General features: G+C 49.6%; 1 protein-coding gene across 1 annotated transcript in view; it reads left to right on the plus strand.

Annotated features, from left to right (window-relative positions):
* The window catches only part of CNTNAP2 (contactin associated protein 2), a 973,876-nt gene extending 957,175 nt beyond the window's left edge, over positions 1-16,701 (plus strand). The window contains exons 23-24 of the mRNA XM_075557443.1: positions 2,589-2,669; positions 16,252-16,701. Of these exons, the coding sequence (XP_075413558.1) occupies positions 2,589-2,669; positions 16,252-16,451 (281 nt within the window). The 3' untranslated portion in view covers positions 16,452-16,701. The remainder of the gene's footprint in view (positions 1-2,588; positions 2,670-16,251) is intronic.
* Positions 16,702-18,302: the final 1,601 nt, after the last annotated feature.

The following is an 18,302-nucleotide window of genomic DNA, read 5'->3' on the forward strand; positions in this document are numbered from 1 at the left end:
AAGGCCTGGAGATCAGCAAGAATGCCCAAAAGCACCAAATTCTCAACTCGCTGCCGTCGAGGCAATGCCAACTCACAGAGACCCTATAGGACAGGGGAGAACTGCGCCTGGGAGTTTTCCCAAGACTGTCCTTCTTATGGGAGTAGAAAGCCTTACCTTTCAGAGAGACTCATAGTTTCAAACTGCCGACCTTGTGGATCGCAGCCAAATGCAGAACTGCGACACACTAGTTCCCCGCCCCCCGAAGGCACACAATTCCATTCTGCTCTACACAAGGCAACCAGGATCAAGCGACACTGAAAGTAACCCCCAGCCCAGGTGCAGCTCGCTGGAGCATGCGCATGCCTGTTTTTGCATGGTGGCTGGCCCCGGGCGAGGCTCTGGCCCCACGACCTCCTGGGAAGCCCAGGCTTTGCACTTCACGGTGTCAGTCTAGGGGTCCTGGTTCACCACCCAGCTCTGCTGACGACACCATACGTGGAGTATTCTTGTGCATGGGACATCTCTCACGCTCAGCTTGTGAAGCCACGCACGTGCAGTCAGAAGCCTCCCATTGGCACCACCTCCCCAGACCACGGACAGCATAGAAATTGGGGGGCTGAGTGGGTGGGCGTCCCGGGCACTAGGCAGTTCTGTTGAGAACTGCCTGGAGCCCTTGGAAAGCAATGCTGTATCAGTCCAGCCCAGTGGTCAGGAAGTCGTGGGTGGGGCCAGCTCTACCTAAGTTTAAATCCTGACCCCACCACTTCATGGTCACAAATCGAAGGTTCTCCGACCCAGTTGGTGCAGACATTCGGTGAGCTTCTGCCTGATAAGCACCGGAACAGTGCCTGGCCTGCAGGGAGGCTGGCTGCTGTTGCCACACCATGCCTTATGCCCGAGGTGGCATTCTTGGTATAGTGCGTGGAGAGAGCACTCCCGTGTGCTCTGTCTACAAGTAGCAAGGAAGTTATCATGAGAGGCCGGGCCCTGGAAAAGGTACCTGCCTGATCAAGTGGAGGGCAACCAAAGGGAAGAAAGAGGAAGGGCCTCGGTGAGACCTGTTGACACATGGCTGCAACCGTGGACTCAAAAGGTGCGCCAGGGTCACTGTGGGTCAGAACAGACCTGGCGACACCTAGCAGCCCAGCAGCAGCAGCAGCAGCAGCACTCTGGCTGGTTCATTCAGGCAGCTGCATCGTGTGCCACACCTCCACATGAAGAAAGCACCAACAGCACACCTGGAGCAGCCACGGGGTCACAGGACGTGGAGGAAGCCCTTGAAGTCGTCCAAGATCTCATTTCGCTGCCCAGAGACACAGCAGTCCGGAGCTCGGACAAGATGCCGCAGTGGGAAAATCTGGCGCAGAAGGTGTTTTCTCCGTGTCCCAGAGCAGCGGCGTCCGTCCTGCTGAGGACTGGAGTGGGCGGTCACAGTGCTGTCGACCGCCCTGACTGGCCCACGCACAGGCATGTTCAAAGCCTGGCAGGAAGGACACCCAGCATGCTCCTCAGAGGCACAGATGGCGAGGCTTTGTCTCACGTGCTTCGGACGTGTTGTCAGAGAGACCAGTCCCTGGAGAAGGACCTCATGTTTGGTCCAGTGGAGGGGTGAGGGGAAAGAGGACACAGCGCCTGCATCCCGGGGCTCAGACATAGGAACAATTGGGAGGTTCTCACAGGACCGGGCAGTGTGTCGTTCTGTGTGCCCAGGGTCGCTGTGGGCCAGAGCTGACTCGATGGCACCTCACAACAGAGCCACAATGTCCTCGCACATCGCCAACGGAGGAGAAGGGTGTCCCTGTGGTTATCCTGGGGCTCTCGGAACCCTGAATCACCCCTGGAATGTACCACCCTGAAATACAGATTCCCAAACCCCAAGACAAACCTGTTTCCTCTAACAATGCAAAAGAACGACTTTATTTTTTCTGTGTATGTCCTTGGCGAGCACTCTGCTTTAAACTAAGACCAGTGCTCTGGGGAAAGCTGTTTTTGTTAAAATAACTATCTCAACAGCCCAAGAAGAAGTCCCACCGAACTGGAATTGCCTGTTTACTTGTTGCCTCGGGACTTGCCTTGTTTGTTGGAAGAAGCGTCCACATGTAATAAGTCTGATTCTTATTTTGTAAACAAATGGAAGAACAATTGTAGGCAGGAAATATTCTCAACTTTCATGAAGCATTGCTCTCTTCCCAAGTCCACATGAGACATGAGTCTGTAGCACAATTAAACAGACACTGTTTGCTGTAATAAGCTCCTCTAGCAATGCGGCGAGGCCCCCAGCTGGGAGGGGAGGAGAGGAGGACAGGTGGCAGCTCCTGTGAGAGAAGGTACTTGCCCTGACCCACGTCAGTCGGGGAGCTGACAGCCCAGGAAGCCCCCCACCAGCCCCATGACTCCCACACCCCTCAGAAGGGTGGTGGTGGGCCATGCACAACCGGGGCCCAGGAGCAGAGGAGGACGGCGTGGCCTGGAGGGCAGTGGGTCCATCTGCAGTGGGGGTGTGGTGGGGAAACAGCGGGGATGAGGGTAGATAGAAGAGCGGAGACCTGGAGAGGGATGGATGGGGGTCATGACTCTCACCTGCGCCTCTGATTTTCCTCTTACAGCCAGCGCTGACTTCCCATACAACCCAGGACAAGGACAAGCCATCCGGAACGGCGTCAACCGGAACTCGGCCATCATTGGAGGTAGGTGGCAGTGGAGCTCTGTGAGGCTGACTCCACTCAGATTACCAGCAGGTTCCTTTGTCACGGGAGGAGCATGTGAGAAACGTGTATCGAGAAATGAGTGTGCTCAGCAGGGCACTTGAGCCATCGTGTCCACCATGTTTGCCATTTTTAAAAACGAACACCTGGGTTGTGGAGTGATTTAGATGCTGTAAGGCACACTGGTGACTGTTGACAGATAAACCAGCCCTGGCCACCGCCGCCGCCATCGCCGCCACCAAGAGCTTGGACATGCCCCTCTAGGGCCGCTCCCAGCCAAGCACAGTCACTGAGTGTGGCTCTTGTGCCTGGCCAGGCTCACTTGCTTGGTGAGTGCTTTACCATGCTTCCTAGTGCTGTGGGATCGGCCACGGCTTGTGATCTGGGGTAATCAGCCTCGGTTTTGTGATGTGTTCTCGACCCTCTGCCTGTGATTCATGAGGCAGGATACGGCTGTGTCTGTTAGAACATGAAGCAGCCCTGTGTCTGAGTGGCAACACATCGGGCTGTGGTCTGCAAGGCCTGAAGCTCCGTGAAACCGCCCGCCACCTGCTCCTCGGGAGAAAGACTGGGCTTTCTTCAAGACTGACCGTCTCGGGACCTCCAGGGGCACCTCCACCCTGTCCTGCAGGGTCCCCATGAGTCAGCGTCAACACGATAGCACAGACTTTTTGAGGCTTTCAATCCTTAACCTTGGTTGGGCATCCTTTTTCTGAAAAACCCCCCAAAAGCCCCTGTGGGCCACCAGGCACCGCCGTGGAAAGCTGTTTCATTGGGCTGCGACCAAGGATGTTCTTTTGCTACCTGCTTTTTCCCAGTGTGCTTTCTGTACGCAAAAATACAGTCGATACACGTCTGTATACGAAGGGCTTCCCAAAATAAAGGGAATTTTTTCCCCAAGTTATACATTTAAATTGTTTTACAAAACTACCTAACCACCTTCAAGGTACTCTCCATTACACTTAACACATTTGTCAATCTGCGATTATAGTGTTGGAAACATTTTCTAACGCATCTGTTTGAATGGCTGACAGCACCTCCCTTGGTGTGTTTTTTTCCTTCTGTGTCTTCTACGTCATCAAATCACTGTCCTTTCCTGTCCCTCTTCATTCATTGAAACAAGAGGCAAGGTCAGGTGAGTAAGGTTCGTGAGGCAAGAGAGGCATGGGGTTTGGCCAAAAACTGACGAACTGAGATGGCTGCATGAATAGGTGCATTGTCATAGTGGCAAAACCAGTCCCCTGTCTGCCACAAATCAGGCCTTTTATTTATATCAGTTTATTGGAATCTCTTACGGATATTATAACAATCCATCATTCAATTAGATCAAGCACAATTGTACCATCATTTTCAAAACATTTTCTTTCTTCTTGAACTCTTTGATATCAGCTCCCCTTTATACCCTCACTTCCCCACCTCACCCCCCCAGGAGCCCTTATTATATTATTATTATTTTGTCATAGATTACACCATCCAATGTATCTGTTCACCTACAATTCTGTTGCTCATTCCCCTCAAGTGAGGTTATACGGTCACCATTGCCATTGATTCCCCCTTCCCCACCTCCCCCCTCTCTTCCTGTGCCCTCACGGAATCATTACTCCCATTACTATTTCTGAAGGGTTTATCTATCTTGGATTTCATGCATCTAACGATTTTCATTATACAGATGAACATACACAGGTCTCACAAGATTAATGATGTAAAACTAAGACCATAATAGTCTGAGGAAATATTAAAGAGCTAGAGGATAGTTATGTGTTTCATCAGTGCTGTCCTGCACCCTGGATAGCTCATCCCTTCCATGTGGCCCTTCTGTGAGGCACTGTCCAAGGTGGGTATGGGGTCTCCACTTTGTCTAAATTCCTTCACGTCAATCTGATAGCTTGTTTTTGAATTTCTGATACTGATTCCCATCGATACCTGATGATCAGACAGGCTGGTGTGCTTCTTCCATGTGGGCTTTGTTGCTTCCCTGCTAGATGGCTGGTTGTTTAACTTCAGTCCTTTAAGACCCCAGACGCTATATCTTATAATAGCCGGGCACCGTCAGTTTTCTTCACCACATTTCCATATGCACCCATTATGTCTAAAGCAATATGTGTCAGGAAGGTGAGTATCATACAGTGCCACACTATTAGAACAAATTGTTCTTGTAGTGAGGTAAGATTTAAGTAGAAGCCCAAAGTCCATCTGCTTCCTTATAGATGTATACATATGTGTGCGTGTATATATACAAACATATGTATAAAAAGAACAGACCGTCTGTCTTGGTTTCTGATGGACTCCCTTTATCAGATTGATGAGGTTTCATAGGAAATGGGTGTGGAAATCTCTCAGGTGTATCTTTTGAAATAACCATATTGGGTTTTCCTTTTTTTTAATCGTTTTATTAGGTGTCATACAACTCTTATCACAATCCGTACATACATACATCAATTGTGTAAAGCACATTTGTACATTCACTGCCCTCATCATTCTCAAAACATTTGCTCTCCACTTAATCCCCTGGCATCAGCTCCTCATTTTTTCCCTGGTCCCAAAGTCCACCTTCAGCATTCCCTGGGGACCTCGTTGCTCCGTTCCCTTGCTGTTCTGTTGCACCCCCGTAGTGTTTTGCCTCGGTGTGGCGGGATCAGATCGGGTGCAATTCCCTGTAGGCCTATGGGTCAGTGAGGGGCGTCGGTATCATAGTGGAGCTGGCCATGTGGGCCTCTCTGTCGACTGGCTTCTGTAATTGGCGTCATCGTCCTCAAGGCCTGGGGGGGCCAGGATGTTCTCCACTCTGCTCTCCTCCCTCTTCATCAGCACCCGTGTACTCCAATCAGATATGTTGCTCTCCCAGAGCTACAGATTTAATGCCGTCTTTTGAAATAAATTCTTCTGGGGGGAGGGGCAGGTGTCCACTTAGTAGTTGGGGATGGGGCTGGTCCCCCAGACCTCTCCCCTGGTTCCCTACTCCACGCCGGCATGTTGTATTCACATCTTGGAGCACTGGGCTGAAGTCTAGTCCCTCTTTCCCTGTGGAGATATGAGCAATACCCTCCCCTTGGGTGGGTTAGTGCCCTGTGCCCCCGCTACCCATTTCTTTTTTTTTTCCTTTCCACGTGGGGTTTTCTTTCTCTTTTATTTCATGTGGTAAATGGCATAGTTTCACCTTTGCATGTTACACCAACACTGAACTCCAAGACTGCCCGCACCTCCGTGGTGAGGATGCCGTGGTCCTCCTTCGGGCGTGCAGAGGGCTGCTCTGGGCTGGCGGCCGCACGATGGCACTAGCCACCCCTCACGTGGCCGTGCCGACTTCTTTACAGACGGCTGCGCCTGCCCCCCGCACGTTATTGAAGGTCGCTGTTGCTCGGTGGTTCTCTTGCTTGCACTTCTTCGCTTGGTTCCGCCCAGGACAGTGACTGCTGAGAGGAGAGTGGAATGCCCAACGTGAGCATGAACCATCTCTCCTTTGGGGGCTGTCGGGCCATGCTTCGTGGATCTGAGGTTCCGTTGAGCAGACTCACGTTTAGACTCCTGTTAATTGCCCCTCTCTCCATTAGGAAATGCTGCGCTTTGTCCTTGCCAGCTGTCCTGGTCCTTGCTGGCATCAGCACAGCTACTCCAGGCTGCTGGTGACGACTGCCTGGGCCTGGTCTGTCTCTTCCACTCCTCTAACCCACCTCTTTGTATGTGAAGCTCCATTCTTTTTTTTTTTTTTTAACAATTTATTGGGGCTGATACAATTCTTTTCACAGTTCATACATATACATACATCAATTGTATAAAGCACATCTGTACAGTCTTTGCCCTAATCATTTTTTTCTCTTTTCTTCTTTTACATTTTATTAGGGACTCAAACAACTCTTACCACAATCCATACATATACATACATCAATTGTATAAAGCACATCCATACATTCCCTGCCCCAATCATTCTCAAGGCATTTGCTCTCCACTTAAGCCCCTTGCATCAGGTCCTCTTTTTTTTTTTCCCCCTCCCTCCCCTTTCCCCCCTCCCTCATATGCCCTTGGTAATTTATACCTCGTTATTTTGTCATATCTTGCCCTATCCGGGGTCTCCCTTCCCCCCTTCTCTGCTGTCCCTCTCCCAGGGAAGAGGTCACATGTGGCTCCTTGTAATCAGTTCCCCCTTTCCAACCCACTCACCCTCCACTCTCCCAGCATCGTCCCTCACGCCCTTGGTCCTGAAGGTATCATCCACCCTGGATTCCCTGTACCTCCAACCCTCATATGTACCAGTGTACAGCCTCTGTCCTATCCAGCCCTGCAAGGTAGAATTCGGATCATGGTAGTTGGGGGGAGGAAGCATCCAGGATCTGGGGGAAAGCTGTGTTCTTCATCGATACTACCTCACACCCTAATTAACCCATCTCCTCTCCTAAGCCCCTCTATGAGGGGATCTCCATTGGCCGACACTTGGGCCTTGGGTCTCCACTCTGCACTTCCCCCTTCATTTAATATAATATATATATACACATACATATATACATATACACATATATACACATACATACACACACTTATATCTTTTTTTTTTTTTGCATGATGCCTTATATCTGGTCCCTTGGGCACCTCGTGATCGCACTGGCCGGTGTGCTTCTTCCATGTGGGCTTATTTGTTTCTGAGCGAGATGGCCGCTTGTTCACCTTCAAGCCTTTAAGACCCCAGACACTATCTCTTTTGATAGCCGGGCACCATCAGCTTTCTTCACCACATTTGCTTGTGCACCCATTTGTCTTCAGCGATCCTATCATGGAGGTGTGCAGTCAATGATATGATTTTTTGTTCTTTGATGCCTGGTAACTGATCCCTTTGGGACCACTCGATCACACAGGCTGGTGTGTTCTTCCATGTGGACTTTGTTGCTTCTGAGCTAGATGGCCGCTTGTTTATCTTCAAGCCTTTAAGATCCCAGTCACTATCTCTTTTGATAGCCGGGCACCATCAGCTTTCTTCACCACATTTACTTGTTCACCCACTTTGGCTCCAGCCGTTGTGTCGGGAGAGTGAGCATCATAGAGTTCCAATTTAATAAAAGAAGGTATTCATGCATAGAGGGAGTGTTTGAGTAGAGGCCCAAGGTCCTTCCGCCACCTTAATACTTGACCTATAAATATCGACACAAAGATCTATTTCCCCAACTTCCTATATATATTTGCATGTACATGTCTTTGTCTAGACCTCCATGAATGCCCTTTGACTCCTAGCTCTTTCCTCCATCTCCCTTGACCTTCCTCCTGCCCTACTACCATGCTTTATCGCCACCTGGGCTAGAGTATACCTCTTCTCTAAGCAACCTTACCCTTGATCATTTCCCACCAGGCCTGCCACTCCCCCTTCTCTACCCTTTGGGGTCCCATGTTTTTCCCTTGTCCCTGGGTTTGTTAACACCACTTCCTTACCCCCCCTACCCCCCACCCCAAGTCCCCCCGGAACTGTCGGTCCCGTTGTTTTTCATCCAGATAGTTCATCCAGCCTGTCCTATTCAGACAGACCTGTGGAGTCACTAACATGCACGAAAACTAGACAGAGGAACACAAAGCAACAGTATACAACCAGACAACAAAACAACCAAAACAAACCACTGAAAAAGAACAGAACAAAACAGTTCACAAGAGAAAAGCTTGTAGTTAGTTCAGGGATCTTTGCTGGCCCTTAGGAGCGTTTTCCAGTCCAGTCTGTTGGGGCACCAAGCCCTGGCCCCAAAGTCCACTTTCAGCATTCCCTGGGGACCTTGCCACTCCATTCCCTTGCTGTTCCGCTGCACTCCCCCAGTGATTTGCCTCGGTGTGGTGGGATCAGGTCAGGTGCAATTCCCACACTGTGTCTCCGGTGCTGTCCCCTGTATCGCCCTTAGTCACTGAGGGGCATCATGTCTCATAGTAGGGCCAGCCATGTTGTTCTCTCTGTGGACTGGCTGCTCTACTCAGGAACATCATCATCACGGCCTGGTGGGCCAGGCTGTGCTCCACTCTCTCCTCCTGCCCCTTCATCTGCTCCCGTGTGCTCTGATCAAATATGTCCATCTCCCATAGCTGCAGGGTCAATGTCGTCCTTTGGAACAAGTTCTTTTCGGGGGAGGGGCAGGAATCCACTTAATTTATGGTGCTGGGGCCAGCCTCCCAGACCTCTCCACCGGTTCCCTCCTCCACGCCGGGATATTGCATTCACACCTTGCGACACTGGGTTGAAGTCTGGTCCCACTTTCCCTGTGGAGATATAAACCATACCCTCCCCTTGGGTGGATTAATGCCCCATTTCTGTCATGCTGATTGTACTTACCTCAGGGGACTCATGTTGTACCTGTCCCTTTGGGTCTGGCTTACCTCGCTTAACATAATTCCTTCCAGCTCTTCCCATGAAATAACGTGTTTCATGTGCTCATCTGTGCTTTTTAGTGCTGCATAATACTCCATTGTGTGTATGTGCCAAAGTTTGCTAATCCACTCGTCTATCGATGGAAACTTAGGCTGTTTCCAAGTCTTTGCTATTGTGAATTGTGCCGCAATAAACATTGGAGCGCATATGACTGGTCGTGTTTTATTTGCTGCTTCAACCGGGTATATGCCCAGTAGAGGGATGGCTGGGTCTTAAGGTAGATCAATTTCCATTTTCTTTAGGTATCGCCAGATTGCTTTCCACAGTGTCTGTACAAATCTGCATGACCACCAGCAGTGGAGGAGGGTTCCTATTTCACCACAGCCCCTCCAACACTTGTTGCTCTCTGATTTACTGATCTGGACTAGCCTCAGGGGTGTTAGGTGGTATCTCATGGTTGTTTTGATTTGCATTTCTCTTATGGCAAGGGACTTCGAGCACTTTCTCATATATTTATTGGCCATATTGATCTCCTCTCTAGTGAAAGTTCTTCTCATTTCTTTTGCCCACTTCCTTAGGGGGTTAACTGTTTTCCTCTTTTTGCAGGTCATGATGGTGTTGTAGATTTTAGTAATGAGCCCTTTGTCTGACGTGTCATTACTAAAAATCTTCTCCCAGTCTGTGGGTTGCCTTGTCACCCTCTTGGCAAAGTCTTTCGAGGTGCACAGGTGTTTTATTCTTATTAGATCCCATTTGTCGACTTCCAGATCACCTGTGTGTGTCCCCTTCCCTGTTGCAGTGAGCCTATGTGCTCCCTGGGCCAGTGCTCTGAGATTAGTCCCGATTCCCTCCTTAATGGTCCTGATGGTTTGGGGTTTGACTTCTAGATCTGTGATCCACCTTGAGTGTATTCTTGTGCATGGGGTGAGGTAGACGTCTTGTTTCAACTTTCTACATGTGGATATCCATTGTTTCCAGCACCACTTATTAAAGAGGGCATCTGCTTCCCACTTGACGTTTTTGGGACCCTTGTCGAAGATCAGTTGTCTATATGCTGATGATTTTACTCCTGGGCTTTCTATTCTTTTCCACTGGTCTGAGTGTCTATCATTGTGCCAGTACCATACTGTTTTGACCACTGTAGCTGTGTAGTAGGCATTAAAATCAGGTAGGGCGAGTCCTCCAATTGTGTCCTTCTTCTTGAGGAGTTCTCTGCTAATTCTGGGTTTCTTCCCTCTCCATATGAAGTTGGTGGTCAGTTTTTCCAATTCTTTGAAGAAGGTTGATGGTAATTGGATTGGTATAGCATTGAACTTGTAGAGTGCTTTAGGAAGAACTGTCATCTTTACTATGTTCAGCCTACCTAACCATGAGCAGGGGAGCTTCATCCATTTGTGAAGGTCACTTTTGGTTTCCTGTAATAGGGTTTTATAATTATGCTTATATAGGTCTTTAGTATTTTTTGTTAAGTATATTCCTAGGTATTTCAGTTTGTTCTTGGCTACTGTGAAGGGTACTTCCCTCTTAATCGCCTCTTCCATGGCCCTGTCCGATGTGTATAGAAACCCTACCGACTTCTGTTTATTGATCTTGTATCCTGCTACTCTTCCGTATTCCTCTATTGCTGTAAGTATTCCAACTGTGGAGTTTTGGGGGTCTTCAATGTATAGGATCATGTCATCTGCAAATAACGATAGTTTCACCTCCTCCTCTCCCAACTGGATCCCTTTGATGTCCTTCCGCTGTCTTATGTTGTTAGCCAGAACCTCCAAAACGATATTGAATAGAAGAGGGGACAGGGGGCATCCTTGTCTTGTACCCTTTTTCAGTGGTATTGTTCTTGTCTTTTCTCCATTGACTATGATGTTGGCTGTTGGTCTTTCATAGATAGCTTGTATGAGCTTGAGGAACTTACCTTCCAATCCTATCTTCATGAGTGTTTTGATTAGGAATGGATGCTGGATGTTGTCAAATGCTTTTTCTGCATCTATGGATATTATCATATGGTTTTTATCCTTTTTCTTCTCGATGTGGTGTATGATATTGATGGATTTTCGGATGTTAAACCATCCCTGCATCGCTGGGATGAATCCTACTTGGTCGTGGTGAATGATATGTTTGATGTTCCTTTGTATTCTATTGGCCAATATTTTGTTAAGGATTTTTGCATCTATGTTCATTAGAGATATTGGTCTATAATTCTCTACACCTGTGGGGTCTTTTCCCTGTTTGGGTATCAGAGTAATGCTGGCTTCGTAAAATGAGTTTGGGAGCTTGCCGTTCTTTTCTATGTTATGGAATACTTTGTGGAGGATCGGTGTCAGCTCTTCCCTGAATGTTTGGTAAAATTCTGCTGTGTAGCCATCTGGCCCTGGGGCCTTTTTCCTTGGTAGGTTTTTGATGACACTCTCTATTTCTTCCTTCGCTATGGGTTTGTTGAGGTTCTTGATCTCTGTCTCAGATAATCTAGGGATAGATTGTTTTTCTAAATATTTATCCATGTCTTCCAGGTTTCTGAATTCATTAGAATACAAACCTTCATAGTACTTTGTGATTATCCTTTTTATCTCATTGGGGTCTGTTGTTATTGCCCCCGATTCATCCCTCATCCTGGCTATTGATGATTGTTCCTTTCTATCTTTGGTAAGCTTTGCCAGGGGAGTGTCAATTTTATTAATTCGTTCATAAAACCAGCTTCTAGTTGCGTTAATCCTTTGCATTGTTCTTTTGTCTTCCCACTGGTTTAACTCCGCCCTGATTTTTATTATTTCTTTTCTCTTGCTATTGGAGGGGTAGTTCTGTTGACTCTGTTCTAGTTGTTGGAGGTTTTGTGTTAACATATCTGTCATACGCCTTTCTTCTTTTTTCATGTATGCATTCAGTGATATCAAGCTACCTCTGATAACTGCCTTTGCAGTGTCCCATAAGTTTTGATATGTTGTATGCTCGTTCTCATTAGTTTCTAGAAATTTCCTGATATCCTCTCTGATCTGGACCTTAACCCATTCATGTCGCAGGAGATCATTGTTTATTCTCCAATTGGTGGCCCTTGCTTTTCTGGGTGCCCTCCTATTAATCTCCAGCTTTATGGCATGGTGGTCTGAGAAAGACGTCTGGATAATATCTATGTGTTTGAATTTACTCAGGCTGGCCTTGTGCCCCAGCATGTGATCTATTCTTGAGAAAGATCCGTGTGGATTGGAGAAGAATGTGAAACCTTTTGCTTTTGGATGAAAGGCTCTATAGATGTCTATCAGGCCCTGTTGCCTAATTACATTGTTTAGCTCTCTGGCCTCTTTGCTGAGCTTCTTTCCCTGTGACCTGTCTTTCTCTGATAGTGGAGTGTTGAAGTCCCCCACTATTATTGTTGTTTCCGTGATTTCTTCTGTCATTTTTTTAATAGTTTGTTTGACGAAATTTGCCGCACCATTATTAGGTGCGTAAATATTCAGTATGCTTAGTGCTTCCTGGTTTACTGCGCCTTTGAGCATTATGTAATGTCCCTCTTTGTCTCTTTTTATGTTTTGGATCTTGAGATCCATTTTGTCGGAGATTAAGATAGCCACTCCTGCCTTCTTGGAGTTACCATTTGCTTGGTAAACTTTCTGCCAGCCCTTTATTCTCAGCATATGCTTGTCTGCTTGCTTAAGGTGTGTCTCTTGCAGGCAGCAGATTGATGGGTTATGTTTTCTAATCCAATCCTCCAGCCTCTTTCTTTTAACATATGAATTGAGCCCATTTGTATTCAAAGTGATTATTACAATCTCTGGCTTCATGGTTGCCATATTCTGTTTTGTGTTTTGGGTCTTTGCCTATCTTCCTTCATATCAGTGTACTGCGTTTGAGTGGAGGGTTTCTATCCTGTCCTCTTTTCCATCTGAGACCGTGTTGTCCTGGTACGTGTTGCTGGCATGTTGGCTTCTAGATGGAGATGGGCTATATGGTGGTCTCCTGGTGGTTCTAGTTGGAGCTTGATCTTCTGGCCATAGTAAGTCAGCCAGTATGTTCTGCAGGGTCGGGTGACTTGCAGTATATTTTTTGAGTTCTTCCTTGTCCTGGAAGACCCTTATCTTACCCTCTATCTTAATGGATAACTTGGCAGGGTATAGGATTCTGGGGGAGGCATTTTTATCTTTCAGTTTTTGGAAGATGTTGCTCCATTCTCTCCTCCTCTTCATGGTTTCTGCTGATAAGTCTGAGCATAACCTTACCTGCGCTCCTTTGTATGTGACTGTCTTCCTTTCTCTTGATGCTCGTAGAATTTTCTCTTTTTCCTCTAAGTTGGATAATTTTACAATTATATGCCTTGGCGTGTTCTTCTTGGTGTTTAGCTTAGCCGGCGTCCTCTCTGCTTCCTGTATGAGAGTCAGATTCTCCTTTGTTAGGTTGGGGAAATTTTCTTCCAGGAATTCCTTTGCTATCTTGGCGGTCGATTTGTGTGTTATGTTGTGTTCCGGTAGACCGATTATTCGAATATTATTCCTCTTCATAGCATCTGTCATTGATCTCAGGCTGTCTTCTGTTTCTTTAATTTTCCTATCTGATTGTTTTTCTCGCTTGCTTCGTTTGGTTTGAGCGTCCTCGAGTTCACTGATACGGTTCTCAGCCTCCTCAAGCCTAGATATAGCTTCTGTGACCTTTTGTGTGGCCTCTGCTACCTCCTCTGTTAGTTTCTGCAGTTCCTTTTGGTGGATAGTATTCATCCCCTCTATTGTGGACTTCATCCCCTCTATTGTGCATTTCATCCCTTCTATCGTTGCATCCTTATTTTGGTTTGCTTCTCTTAGCTCCTGTATTACTGCAAGCAGAGTTCTGAAGATTTCCTTTTGTGGCTGATCTATATCTGTTTCTTCTATGAGTGACGTTAGGTCTGTTAAAGTGCCTCGTTTTTCTGATTTTTTTGTTGGGAGTGATGTGGTCTGTTGATTTTTCCTTGATCCTTTAATAGGCCCCATGCTTCTGGGAGACAGGAGTAACCTTATTGTGTGGAGGCTCAGGCCACTGTGCCGTCTCCTGGGGTGGCTGGGGCGGGCTGCGGCAGGCTTAGGGCTGGCACTGGGGACCCAACAGGGCCCCAGGTGGTGAGAGCTGGCTGGAGCTCACTGACGGCTCCTCAGGGACTGCAAAGCCGAGACCCAGGCTCCACTGCAGGTGGAATGTTTGATCTGCCCGGGCTGTGAGCGGGCGCGGGGAGGCCCCTTGGATAGCTGCGCAGGCAGCTGCGGGACACTGCAGGGAACAATGGTGTTCGCTCTCCGCCCTTTTGGCGCGAAACCGCAGGGGGTAATGGCGCCGGCAAAGGAGGCTTGGCGCGAAACCGCAGGGGGCAATGGCGCCCTTCCTCCGCTCAGGCTCAGAGTCGCGGCCGCCGGGGTCCCCGCAGCACCCTGGGGAGGGCACCTACTCTTGTGCCTTGCGCAGGGAGGGGCCCTTGGTGGGCAGACTCAGCAGCGCGGGGCGCGGCGCTCCGCGGAAGCTCAGGGTCCGGGACAGGCGCGGGTTGGGCTATGGCTCCTGTTGGCGGGAAGTGCTCAGCGCAGGGTCCCGGCCAGGAGTGGAGCTGGCGCTAGGCTGCCAGGGGCTGGCGGGGGCGGGCGGGGGTGGGAGGCCAGCGCACGGAGGGCAGGTGGAGAGGTCCGCGGCAGCGGTGCGGGTGGATGGTCCCCCGTGGGGGTCGCCAGACAACCCGCGGGTCCGCTCCCCTGAGCTTGGATGAATGGAGGGAGGGACGTGGGCCCGAGGGCAGATCGCTGCCCTGCGGGGAGAGGGGAACTGCGGGAGAGGAAAGCTTCTCTCCCAGTGGGGATCCGCGAGTGGGGAGTGGGGAGTGGGCCGCTGGAGTAGGCAGGGCAGGCAAGCGGCTCTGGGCTGGCGTCCGGTTTGGGGATGGAGCCTAAGCCGGTCGCCAGTGAGCTCACGGCAGCTTAGTGGCCAGAGATGTCCCACTAGTCCGGTCCTCTTTCATCTAGACCCCTGCTCCGGACAAATACGTGGGGTAGGACTGGGGTGCTGTCCCAGGGGGATATTTCACTCACCAGACTCTTACTATTCAGCTACCTGGTCGCCAATCCCGCTTTGTTTGGAGGAGCTCTCAGAGTATGCGGGTGTCCCTGTCGGCCATCTTCCGTGAAGCTCCATTCTTACCGACAGCATATGGTTGGTCCCTTTGTATCCACCCTGGCTTTTCTCGATTTTAACTCACGTGGTTACCTGAGGTGCCTCAGTGTGCACACACCGTGGTTGGATTCGTCACCTTGCGGGCTGTCTCTGCTTGTGCCATCAGCCCTTCGGGCCTTCTTCTCTCCTGCCTTCTTTTGGACCGAGGACATTGTGTTGTTTTTCGTGATCTGCTCATCTCGCCATTCTTTGTTTAACAGTTACTCCTTTGTTTGATTGTTAGCGCTTGCTCAATATTCGACTAATTATCGTCTCCCTTCAAATCATAACATGGCCCTTCATATGTAATGTCAACTTCTATTCTTTTATTTTTGGCATTCATTTTAGCTTTTAAAGCCTGTATCTGCTATTACATCATCTCTGCCATGCCAGCGCTTCCCGGGGACTTGAGTGCAGGCTTTATCCACAGCTCCTTCTATGCTGTGTCTGGCTCCTGGCTTCCCCTCCTGCACCCTGTCCAGAAACTGCCTCCAGACAGACCCGGCCATCACCTCGGCTCATTCCCATTGTTACGTGTCAGCGTTCTGGCATGCCTGTTGTCCGGTGTCTGAAAACTGTCCGCTGCTTCAGGTGACAAGTGACTCCTGCCACTCCTGGCTCTTCTCAAGTGGCAGAGCAGACGTCCTCTTCCGGTGCTGCTGGTGGTGGTGGTGGTGGTGGTGGTGGTGGTGGTGGTGGTGGTGGTGGTGGTAGTATTGTTTGTGGTGTTGGTGTTGTTCTTGGTGGTAGTGGTGGTGGTGGTGGTGGTGGTGTTCTTGGTGGTAGTAGTGGGTCGGTTTTGCTCTTGGTGGTGGTGGTGGTGGTGGTGTTCTTGGTGGTAGTGATGGGTTGGTATTGCTCTCGGTGGTGGTGGTGGTGGTGGTGGTGGTGTTCTTGGTGGTAGTGATGGGTTGGTATTGCTCTCGGTGGTGCTGGTGCTGGTGCTGGTGTTGGTAGAGGTGTCTGAGGGCTTTCTGTTGGACAGGGGAGAGGTGCACTGAGGAAAACCATGGTGAAGTGGGGAGAAAGAACCACAGAAGATAAGCTTAACCTCCGGTCCTTTCTTGTCGCCACCAGGTGTCATCGCCGTGGTGATCTTCACCATTCTCTGTACCTTGGTCTTCCTCATCCGGTACATGTTCCGTCACAAGGGCACCTACCACACCAACGAGGCGAAGGGGGCGGAATCGGCAGAGAGCGCAGACGCAGCCATCATGAACAACGACCCCAACTTCACAGAGACCATTGACGAAAGCAAGAGGGAGTGGCTCATCTGAGGGTGGCTCTCTGTGGTGGGAGGGGAGCGGGGTGGCTCTCTGTGGTGGCAGGGGAGCAGGGTGGCTGCCCCGGCGCCACGCTCTTGGGCACACCCTGCAAACAGCAGCACAAGCTGGGAGGCAGGCGACAGAATATTGTTGAGACTGATCACCACAGAAAAAAGAAACAGTACTTTTTAATATTTCTTTATAGCTGAGTTTCCCCGTCGGTATCAAAGCAAAATAATACAAAGATGCTTTTAGAGTTTAAGCAATGGTTGAAATTTGTAGGTAATATCCGTCTAATTTTGTGTGTGTTTAGAAGTGTTCTGAGAACCCGTGGTAACAGGGCAAGTTTTCTACGTTTTTAAGAGCCCTTAGAAGGTGGCTATTTTTCTTGAGGAAAAGCTGATAAACATACACGTGGCCTCCAACAGCCTTTTCCTTCTGCAGAGTCGACTGTAACAGACAACTCCCGTCACTTGTCTGCGTTCACACGTCCTTCTGTTTCACGTCCTGTGCATTGGGAAGGGAAACACGGGGAAACCTCAGTCCCCCCACCCCCGGCGTCTCTGAGAGACACCCCGACTCAACAGTGAAGGAAGAGGGTGTCTGGCGCCTGGCTAGCAAAACAGCACACCAGGCTTGGAGCTTGGAAAACAGCCCCTCCCTGGGCTTATCCTGGATTCTGAACGATGATGCCCGCCCTGCACCCAGCCCGAGCCCTGCTCAGTGCCCGTCCCTGCCAGCCATGATGCTGCTCTCCCTGAAGCATGCTGGGTCGCATCTTCTGTGTGAAAACACCCCCGTGGGGATTCTGAGCCAGAGGCAATGGCTCGTCTGCTTCTGTTTCTTTTAATAAAGCAAAAAGGCGGGCGCCTTCTAGGGAAAGCATCCGTTAAGTTGCTCTTCTGATTTCCCTTCAGATCTCTCGTTCTGCATTCCCTGGTGACCAAATCTCAGCAAATGGCATCCTCTACATGGGCATCTCACAAGGAAGCCCGTTGTTATGGTTGCTGGCACCCCTCTCGGGAACCCTGTGGACAACACTGCCCTGCGGTCCGGCCCAGGCCCCCTGCAGACGCGCACACACACACACACACACACACACACACCGTGCTCTGAGACCCACCTGAGCCTCAGGTCCATTGAAAACCCAATGGCCACTGCCTCCCAGAGCATGGACCTCTCTTGTCAAACACATCCATTTGTCCATTTCACCAGAAATCCTGATCGCTCGTTCCGTAAAAAAAACCTGCTTTATTGAGACCTCCCTAACGTTCTAACCACTGGGAACAAAGTTCCAAAATCCCGCCTCCTTCATTTACCTGTTTAAGGAACGCAAAAGTCATCCCCACACAGCTGTCATTTGTGGTTGTCACACTTCAGGTTTCTTGTACTTAATGAGCCCTTTCCTTTAAAAACAAAAAAAGTTTAATCCCAACTTTTCTGCTCTTCTTCCTGGGAAGGGATGGGATGCGGTCTGAAAGGCTCGGGACTGTTTCCAAGGGTGCCCTTGGTGAAATGGAAGTGACTTTGATGGCATCATAGCCACATGCTTTCCGGGACTCCCGGAGCCCCAAACTCCCCCAGGTGATGGGAATGTCATCAAGCCTTTGGTGAGCCGGGGCACCAGCAAGAAGACACTGGACCCACTGAGGCCCAAGCCCTCCCACGGGGTCTCAGAACACCCTCAGCTTAGAAGAGGTCTAGGCCATCCCTCTGTGACACGCACTAAAACCAGGACTATCCGAACGGCGTAACGATTACAAGCGACGTGCTACAAACGGCTGCCGTAAAGCCCTCCCATGTCGCTTCTGATCCGTCCAGCCTGTGTCACGAGATGCGCTATGAGGCGACGAACTGCGTCAT

The sequence above is a fragment of the Tenrec ecaudatus genome, chromosome 9 (assembly GCF_050624435.1).
Source record: "Tenrec ecaudatus isolate mTenEca1 chromosome 9, mTenEca1.hap1, whole genome shotgun sequence".
Taxonomy (NCBI): Eukaryota; Metazoa; Chordata; class Mammalia; order Afrosoricida; family Tenrecidae; genus Tenrec; species Tenrec ecaudatus.